The sequence below is a fragment of the Nematolebias whitei genome, chromosome 15 (assembly GCF_014905685.2).
Source record: "Nematolebias whitei isolate Nwh7 chromosome 15, NemWhi1, whole genome shotgun sequence".
NCBI classification, from domain to species: Eukaryota; Metazoa; Chordata; class Actinopteri; order Cyprinodontiformes; family Rivulidae; genus Nematolebias; species Nematolebias whitei.
In genome coordinates, this window is record NC_056512.1 from 37,236,171 (window position 1) to 37,246,026 (window position 9,856).

Below are 9,856 nucleotides of genomic sequence, written 5' to 3' on the forward strand. Positions count from 1 at the left end.
CACAGGGACACCTGGACAGGTCTCCAGTCCATCACAGGGACACCTGGGGACAATTTAGAGTTACCAATCAGCCTAACATGCATGTTTTTGCTAACCTACACTGCATGCAGAGAACATACAAACTCCACCCAGAAAGTATTCTGATTCATGCTCAATAATCCAGGTAGAAACATTAACAAAGTTAAGTCAGGTCCTCTGGACAGATTAAAAATTTAAATAAATAAAATATTAAAAATTGTTGAAACGTTTCGTCTTTTATCCAAAAGACTTCTTCAGTCTGAGGAGCTGCAACAAACTCAGTTTTATAAATAGCACCTTCTCATGGTGGATCAACCAGTTTGTTGTTGACATCCAGAACTAGCTGTTCACATGATCAAGGAGGACCATCGGCCTAACGATCGTTAGTGCCCTGATGGCTGCTTGTTATTCACAGGGGGCTGAGTGATACTAGCAATAACAGCATTGTAAGAGGGGGACATGTTGGACATGGAGGCCTCCACTCCTGTTTAATGATGGACGGTTTCTTTTCAAAGATGGCCTCCTTTACTCCTCTCTCAAACCATCGTTCCTCTCTATCAAGGATGTGAACATCTTCATCTCTGAAAGAGTGACCTCTGACCTGCAGATGAGTGTAGACCTCAGAGTCCTGGTATGATGATGTTGATCTTCTGTGCTGGTCCATCCTTTTGGCCAGTGGCTGTTTAGTTTCCTCGATGTGAGACTGATCACCCTCCTGACACTGAACAACAATCTCTGCCTTCTTCTCTGTGAGGTGTTCATTTACAAACACCTCCGTACCCTTCAGTTGTTTTACAACTCACAAATCAAATGATGATATTTGTTCCGTTTATCCAAGCTTGTATTTTGTTTTTGCAGCGTTGTGGAACAAGCAGCAAAAGTTTTACTGTCCAGCAAAATTACTGCTGAAGAACCTGATGACTTGCTGCTCCAGTCTGGTGGTGGTCTTCTCCTTTAGTCTTCTGCTGTTGTCCTTCCAGCTCTTCAATCTTCTCCTCCTTTTCTTTGATAATTACTTTCAGTTGTTGAAATTCTCCAAACGCATCAGGCTTGTTTGTTCTTCTCCACCTTGCTCAGTTCTTCTGACATGACATTCGATGACAGCTTGAGTTCTTTGTGTCTTTCGTCACATCTGGAACCATTTTGACTGCTTGTAGCTGTTGAGGATCCTGATCGTTCACTGGGCTGGTGTTGAAGCACATGTGGTGCTTAAAAGTTGAAAAATAGCAGAAATGATCACAAATCTAAATGTTAGTTGAACATCAAAGTGAAACCTTCATGTTGTACTTCAAATATTCAGATTTCCACAGGTCTGCCAGCAGCCATCTTGTTTCATGTGTGGAGGAGCGAGACATCTGAATGTTTCAGGACAACGAACTGAACTAGAATATAGAGTTAATAAATAATATAATACATCATTATATTAATAATAAAATCATAAATAATTCTGATTTCAACTAAACCAACATCCAGAAATCAAACCAACCTTTTGGTTCTGATCCTAAACAGGAAGTGAGCTTTAAATGTTTTTACCCGTCACATTGCACACAGATCAGATGTTCAGAACCAGAACCGCTTCAGAACTTCAAGCCTCACATTTGATCAGAACCTCTCGTTCCCCTCGTGCAGGTCGGTTCTGGAGCTGGGCAGCGGCGCCGGGCTGACCGGTATCAGCATCTGTCGCTGCTGCCGCCCCAGCAGATTCTCCTTCAGTGACTGTCACGCCTCGGTCCTGCAGAACCTCAGAGACAATGTCCGTCTGAACGGTCTGAGCGAGGGGACGCGTCCCGCTGTCAGAGTGGACGAACTGGACTGGACCGCGGTGACGGAGGACAAAATCCGAGACATCGGTGCCGACACCATCATTGCCGCAGGTCTAGACCAGATGAAAGAAACGTTGAAAATAAAGTACAGATCCGTAATGGCCGTTGGTTTTTTTTTTTTTGTGCAGACGTGGTGTATGACCCAGATGTGGCAGGAAGTCTGGTGACCTTCCTGTCCAAGGTTCTGAACTGTGCGTCTCCCCAGGACCCGCCGGACATCTTCATCTGCTCCACCATCAGAAACCCGGAGACATACGGCAGCTTCATACGGCAGCTCGGTAAGAACCGGTCCATAAACGCTTCATGAGACGTTTGTCTTTAGACAAACAGGAAGTGAGTCAGGCTTCCCATTCAGACAGACAGGAAGTAGATCAGGCTTTCTGTTCAAACAGGAAGTGGATCAGGCTTCCTGTTCAAACAGACAGGAAGTGGATCAGGCTTCCTGTTCAGACAGACAGGAAATGGATCAGGCTTAGATTTGATCTCAGAGAAAATTAAACTAAATGGAATATATTTACAGAAGGCTAAAGGTGCCTTTGTAAGGTCAAGAAAGAAGTGGCTGGAAGATGGAGAACAGAATTCAACCTACTTTTTCAATTTAGAAAGACATCATGGAAAGCTGAACTTAATCCAACAACTCAACATTAACGGTGTTTTAACTGATGATCCAAGGAGAATCACAAATTTCTGCTCCAGTTTTTACAGCAATCTTTATCAAACCAAATACTGCCAACAATCGGCAACTTTATTTCTCAGTTCTTTGAATAATGTTAAACAAATTACTGAAGAAGACAAGAAGATATGTGATGGTCTAATAACCCTACAGGTCACCTCTGCCATTGAGCATCTCAAATCTAACAAATCTCCTGGAGTTGATGGCCGATCTGTAGTTTTATCAGACATTTATAGAAGACTCGGCTCCCTTCATACTTAAGGTAATCTTAGAAAGTACAGAACAAGGAACTCTACCTCCAACACTAACTCGAGGCCTGATGATTCCTAAACCTAAAAAGGAACTCCTGTTGATCGATAATTGGCGTCCAATCTCTTTGCTGAACACTGACTACAAGATATTTGCTTCCATACTTGTGAAACGGATTTAAAATGTCTTGGATCCACTTATTGATGAAACTCAATCAGGATTCATGAGAAATAGACATATTTCTAATGATATTCGACTTGTTTTAGATTTAATTTATTACTCATTTCTGTGTCCTGATGACAGTTTTATCTTCTTCCTGGATTTTTATAAAGCATTTGACACTGTAGAGCATAATTTTATATTTCAGACATTTTGGATTTGGTATTTTTTTCTGTAAAGCTGTTAAAACTATGTACACCAACAGTAACGGTTCCATTAGACTAAAAAAATGGGACTTCACCCAGATTTGAATTACAGTCGGGCATCAGACAGGGCTGCCCAGCTTCTCCTCATTTATTCATCCTGTGGACACAACTTCTATCCACTCAGATAAAAAATAGTCCATTAAAGTTTCTTTATTGCAGGTAGAGAACTTACAATCCGTCAACTGGCTGATGACGCCACATTATTCCTAAAAGATGTCACCCAAGTTCCCATTGCTGTCCAGACAATAGACATGTTCTCTGCAGCTTCTGGACTCTGCTTCAACCTGCACAAGTGTGAGCTTTATCCTCTTGAACGCTGCAACAACACAGTGATTTATAACGTTCCAGTCAAAAGCAAACTCTCCTGCCTCGGGATGACTATAATGAAAAACCAGATGCTCTGAAAACTTTAACCCAATTATTGAAAAATCAAGGAATAAACTGAACCAATGGCTTCAAAGAGATCTATCCCTGAATGGAAGGATATTGTTAACGAAGGCAGAGGGATTGTCTCGTCTCACACACGCAGCTGTCCCTCTGGCTGTCCACAAGCCAATCTGTCCCGCCATTGAGAAGTTATTATTCAATTTTATATGAAAAATAAAACACATTATGTGACGAAATCTGTTATTATGAACACTTACGATTCAGATGGTTTAAACTTTCTCCACTTTACTCTTAATAAAACCTTTAAATGAACTGGATGGAGCAGTTTTTACAGAACCTACATCTACGTGGAACTTTATACCCAAATATGTTTTTCTACTGTTGGAGGCCTTGAATATGTACTTCTGTGTGATTAGAAAATAGATAAACTTCCCCTTTGGTTATCAAACTTTCATAAACAAATGTTGTTGGCATGGTATTTAATTTATAAACACAATTTTTCTCCATGTTTCATTTGGAACAATCAACACATCAAATACAAAAATAAATCTATTTTTTTAACTTGTGGTATGATAACGGCATAATTCTAGTATCTCAGCTACTTAATGATAATGGGAATTTGCTGAACCACTCAGTTCTTGCAGACATTTTATTTTCCTGTTACCCCAAAACAATTTGATCTAGTAATGAATCTATTCCCTCTGGTGTTCTAACTTTATTGAAGAGGCTGAGAAACTAGCTGGTGCTTCAACCTTTGAACCCATTAATCGTAATATTAGATCATTATTTCAAGCAGATATTACCAGTACCCCCTATGTTGTTCATTACTGGGCTGGATTTGTAAATAGGCTGAACTGGGTCAATGTGTGGAAACTGCCATATAGATATTTACTGATAAACAAAGTAAGAGAAGTATCTTATAAATTAATCCACAGGTCTGCCAAGCAGTACATGTTAAAATGTAGAGAATATATTTGTGTGGACTGCTCTGTGTGTGAGTCTGAACCTGAGACTATGATCCACCTGTTCTGGCTTTGTCATAAAACTGCCACCTTCTGGAAACGAGTAATCTCATTGATCCAGAGAAAGAGTGACTAATTTTTGTTTAAGTTGGAACAATGTGCTGTTTGGAGTCCGTGATACCAAAAACAAAAAACAGAACTATACATCATAAATTTCATCATACTTTTAGGGAAATATCATATACACAAATCAAAGGTTAGTCACTCTGTTCCTTCTTTTCAGGCCTTCCACATGGAGTCTGAACAGAACGTTGTAAACATTTGTGACTCAAGCAACAAGAAAGATCTAAAAACATTTGATTTGTGTTCTCTAATGTGTTGACTTGAATAATCCCTCTGGCTTTTGTTCTTTTTTTTCGTTGAATGTATATTGATAACTATCATGTAATGTTTTACTTTTATTTAATAAATTAAAAAAAATTAATCAGACTTCCTGTTCAGACAGGAAACTGTTTTTTTTCCTTCCAGTTTGTATTTCAAACATCAGAAAACTGAAACTCTTTTGTTTTCTAGAAACGTCAAGGATCGGCCTCCAGGTGATGTCCGGACCCGTCAAACGGGTCTTTCCCTACAACAGAACCGCCCCCATCGAACTGATCCGACTGTTCCTTCATTAAAATAAAAGCTGCAGCAGAATAAAGATTTTATTTACAAACTGTTGCTACAGCTCAGTGACGTTTGGTTCCTGGACCAGCACAGACCAGTCATCTCTGAGCGCACATCAGAGGGAGGACCTTCTGGTCCCAGTTGTCATCCCAGGACTGGCCCCTGCTGGTCCGGAGGTTCCTCCTGAAGGCTCCCAGCTGACCGTCTGGACTGGGAAAGTTCACCAGCAGAGTCTGGGACACACAAGAACAACAAAACCTTTATTCATGTCAGAGTCCAGTCCACCTGTGGTCTCTGATCGAGTCCGCCTCACCTGGAGCTGCACAGCGAGCTCTGCAGCGTCCCTGAAGATCAGACCGTTCTCTTCGTGCTTCACCAGCTCAGGTAAACTGCAGAACAGAGCAGAGGTCCATTAGGTGGTTCTGTTGCAGCTGGAGGATGTTTGGACCAGAAACTGGAGCAGGAGCGACATGGTTCAGCTCATCTTCGGCTGCTAGTTCAGCTCATCTTCGGCTGCTAGTTCAGCTCATCTTCGGCTGCTAGTTCAGCTGCTGCTAGTTCAGCTGCGATTTAATGAGACTGAACTTTGTTCTGAGTGGAGAAACATCTGAAAACCTTCAGATTCAGTTCTGTTGGTCTCTGTGTGGTTCTGACCCGGTCTCTGCGTGGTTCTGACCCAGTCTTTGCGTGGTTCTGACCCGGTATCACAGCGTTTCTCACCAGCGGAAGCTGACGGCGCAGACAGGGAGACAGCAGCCGAACATGTCCACCACCTTCATGGGCAGGTCCAAACCACTGGAGGACACGTGGAGACAGACTCCCAGGTCTGCAGCACCTGCAGGACACGGAGACGCAGCTGAGACCACTTCCTGACAGGAGGAGGGAAGTTCTGTTGGACTCTGAGGTTCTGAGCTGTCAGTAAAGGATGAAGAACATCATTAGAACTTTCTGTTCCGTCAGAACTGACCCAACAGGAGAGGGTAGTCCTCGGCGTGGAGCCACGGCGTGCAGATCCTGACGTGCTGCAGCTGCAGGGCGTCTATCAGCGTCTTGTAGTGTCCCTTCTGAGGACCCTTACCTGCACACAAACACAACGTCTGGTTCTGTTGGACCCAGCTGCGTCAAAACCTCAGGTTCTGTTGGACCCAGCTGGGCTCACCTGTGATTACGCAGAACAACGGAGGTAAAGAAGCTCCTCCTCTTCCTCCGGCGAGCCTGTCGTACTCTGTGGGGAGAACACACGGAGGACATGAAAGCCGGTTCTGTTGGTTCGGTTCGTTTGGGTCAGATCAGAATCTTGTTGGACCTTCCAAAGCCTTCAGCAGGACGGAGAAGTCTTCATCTTCTGCAGAGGAACCAGAGACATCGGTCAAAGAGACATCTGGAATAAATCAACATCTGGGTTTACGGGCGGTTCTGACCCGTCCAGCTGGTGCTGCTGACGAGCAGTGCCGGTCGGTCCGACCTCAGAGACACAGAACCGTCCCGTGGGTCACGGATGGTGAAGATGGTGGTCTCTGCGTCCGTCTCCTCGGACCTGAGAACGGACCGGAGGAGGTTTTGTTACAGTTTCTACAAAGACCGGGCCACAAACCAGAACTTAATCTATTACCAGAACCGGGTCAGAACTTCCCTGTTCCAGAACATTTTCAGTTAAAGGTTCTGACTCCAGTCAGACAGAAGGAGCTCCTGAACCTGGTCCTGCTGGTGGGCCCATCAAACTGTCACAGAACTGAGAACTGGATCTGGACTCTGATCCACAAAACCACCAGACTGGACTGCCTTTCCAGAAGAACCACATGAAGGAGCCCAGAACTCCTCTGGATCTGGACCCGTGTCTGGACCAGGACCAGAGTCTAGATCTGGACCAAAGCCTGGATCAGAGCCAGAGTCTGGACCAGAACCAGAGTCTGAATCTGGGCCAGAGTCTGAACCAGGACCGGTCCAGACTCTGGCCCAGATCCAGAGAGTAGAGCAGAGCAGTTTTTGTTTCACCTCTCCAGAACCGTATTTGGACCCGAGCGCTCACCCTGAGTTCTGGAACTGTGGGTGGGTCTGGGCGAGTCTGGTGAAGAGCTGGTGCTGCAGGTCCAGAGGAGTCTCTCTGAAGATGGAGGCGGGCCGGTCGTACAGAGTTGTGGCGCTGAAAACACAAAGTCCAGCAGGTTATGGACACCGGGGGGGGCTCCTCCCCCAGAACAGTTTGAATAAAGTAAATGTCACTTCCTGCATTCTGGAGTATTTTAATGGTTGTTAAACATCGTTGACCTCAAGTAAACACACGATTCAATAAACAGGTGCTGGTCATCAAATTAGAACATGATGAGAAAGTTGATTTATTTGGATTTATTTCAGTAATTCTGTTCAAAAAGTGAAACATGTATATTATATTCATTCATTACACACAGACTGACATATTTCAAATGTTTTTTCTTTTAATGTTGATGAGAATTCCTCCGTATTACTCTGGGACCTTGATTTCCAAAGGAAATGTAAAATTTACTTTCATCAGAGAACATAACTTTGGACATGTCATCTGCTGGTGTTGGTCAACAACATGTATCAGCCAGGAGTCGGCAGGGTCCAGCAATCGCTGAGAGCTAACAGGAGCCCAGCAGAACGTGGCTTATTGTCCTGCAGCCATTTTGAATCTCCAGAGTTTTAAGGGTAGAAGTGGAAGCTTCTGTGATATTAGGAAGCTCGTATGTGGCTGTTGTGTTTAAAATGAGTGTTTATGTAATTATTTTCAGATTACATGTCCAGTATAGGTTTTATTTGTTTAAGGCAGTCATATTTATTCATAACTTTATTATTAGTCAGCCTGAGTTACTGGATCCAAGCAAATAGTTACCATAACACACCCTGTCAAAATAAGAGAGTTCCCAGATCCTGTTCCAGCAGGAACAGGCTCAAATTAAGCCCTGGTTATGGACCTTTTGGTTCTGGTGGTCCTGCAGCACTTGATGACAGAACATGAAGCTGCTCATCAGGTTCTGTTCATCATTCAACAGAACCTCGGTCAGATGGTTCCTTTACGGTTCTTCAAACAGAGTGAAACAGAACTTTAGGAAGAACCCACCTGATGGCCCAGTTGGTCTTCAGGTCATCCCTCATGGCCTCGGTGACGCACAGGTTGTTGGAGGACAGAGACCCGAAGACACGCTCATACCTGAAGGATGAGAGGACACGTGACCTTTGATTACATTCATCATTCCTGCATCTGGACCAGGTCCACTGAGACCAGGTCCACCAAAGATCCTGGCAGCTGCATTTCTAACATCCTTCTACCAATATACCCACTGTCCCTTCTCTAGACATGTCCAAACCACTGTCCCTCCTCTGGACATGTCCAAACCATCTCAGTCTGGTCTCTAACTTTATCTCCCAGTTGTTCAACCTGTGTTGTACCTCTGATGATCTCATTCCTAATCTTATCCATCCTTGTCACTCCTAAGGAGAACCTCAACATCTTCATTTCTGCAACTTCCAGTTCTGTCTCCTGTCTTTTTGTCCATGTCTCTGTCTCCAGACAATACAACATAGCTGGTCTCACCACTGTCTTGTAAACTTTTCCTTTGACTTTTGCTGACACCCTTTTTTCACGAATCACTCCTGAAACTTTTCTCCATCCACTCCATCCTGCCTGGACTCTCTTCTTCACCTCTTTACCACACTCCCCATTTTCCTGGACAATGGATCCCAAGTCCTTGAAGTCCTGCACCTTTGTGACCTCTGCTCCTTGTAGCCTCACTGTTCCACCTCCTCCCTCTTACACACATGTACTCTGTCTTACTACGGCTGACTTTCATTCCTCTTCTTTCAAGTGCACATCTCCACCTCTCCAAGTTCTCTTCCACCTGTTCCATTCTCACCACAGATCACAATGTCATCTGCAAACATCATAGTCCATGGGGATTCCTGCCTGACTTCATTTGTTAGACGGTCCATCACCAGAGCAAACAAGAAGGGGCTCAGAGCCGATCCTTGATGCACTCCCACCTCCACCTTGCAGCTATCTGTCACTCCATCTTCAGGGAGGCTGTTGTGAATGTGGGCAAGCTAGACTTGGAGCAATACACATCCTCAGTCCTGGAGTACATTAATAAATGTGCTGATGACCTCACCACCATCAGATATGTTAAGAGCTACCCGAACAGAAAACTCTGAATGCAGAGGTTCGCACCCTGCTGGAAGCCAGGGACACTGCCTTTAGGTATGGCAACTCACAGGAGCTGAGAAGGACAAGGAAAGCGCTGGTTACTGGTATTAAAAGGGCCAAGGCTACATATGCACAGAGGATCCAGGGTCAATTCACCTCACAAGACCTACGGAGCACGAGAAGGGGCATTAAGTGTGTAACAGATTATAAAGACAGAGGAGCACAATGCCCTAGAGACCCATCCCTGTCTGATGCCTTCAACAAGTTCTAAGGCACATGTTGAAGACCTGAACAGACCACCCAGCACCAGACTCATCTCACCACCGGAAGAGGAGTTTCTTAGTGTGACCTCAGCTGAAGTGAAGAGTACTTTCAGGCAGATTAATCCTCACAAAGCAACTGGCCCAGACAACATCCCCGGAAAAGTGTTGAAAGACTGTGCCGATCAGCTACACAGTAAAATTTCCAGAGTAAAATTTACTCAATTTGAAAAA

General features: G+C 44.2%; 2 protein-coding genes across 2 annotated transcripts in view; one reads left to right on the plus strand and one right to left on the minus strand.

The window, feature by feature from the left end:
• Positions 1-5,224, plus strand: part of eef2kmt (eukaryotic elongation factor 2 lysine methyltransferase) — a 13,690-nt gene extending 8,466 nt beyond the window's left edge. The window contains exons 6-8 of the mRNA XM_037688574.1: positions 1,648-1,892; positions 1,970-2,119; positions 5,111-5,224. Of these exons, the coding sequence (XP_037544502.1) occupies positions 1,648-1,892; positions 1,970-2,119; positions 5,111-5,214 (499 nt within the window). The 3' untranslated portion in view covers positions 5,215-5,224. The remainder of the gene's footprint in view (positions 1-1,647; positions 1,893-1,969; positions 2,120-5,110) is intronic.
• A 77-nt stretch (positions 5,225-5,301) lies between these two features.
• Positions 5,302-9,856, minus strand: part of alg1 (ALG1 chitobiosyldiphosphodolichol beta-mannosyltransferase) — a 7,111-nt gene continuing 2,556 nt past the window's right edge. The window contains exons 5-13 of the mRNA XM_037688575.1: positions 8,283-8,372; positions 7,233-7,346; positions 6,625-6,740; positions 6,510-6,548; positions 6,363-6,428; positions 6,171-6,281; positions 5,924-6,038; positions 5,517-5,592; positions 5,302-5,436 (exon numbers count right to left, since the gene is read on the minus strand). Coding sequence (XP_037544503.1) covers positions 5,302-5,436; positions 5,517-5,592; positions 5,924-6,038; positions 6,171-6,281; positions 6,363-6,428; positions 6,510-6,548; positions 6,625-6,740; positions 7,233-7,346; positions 8,283-8,372 — 862 coding nt within the window. The remainder of the gene's footprint in view (positions 5,437-5,516; positions 5,593-5,923; positions 6,039-6,170; positions 6,282-6,362; positions 6,429-6,509; positions 6,549-6,624; positions 6,741-7,232; positions 7,347-8,282; positions 8,373-9,856) is intronic.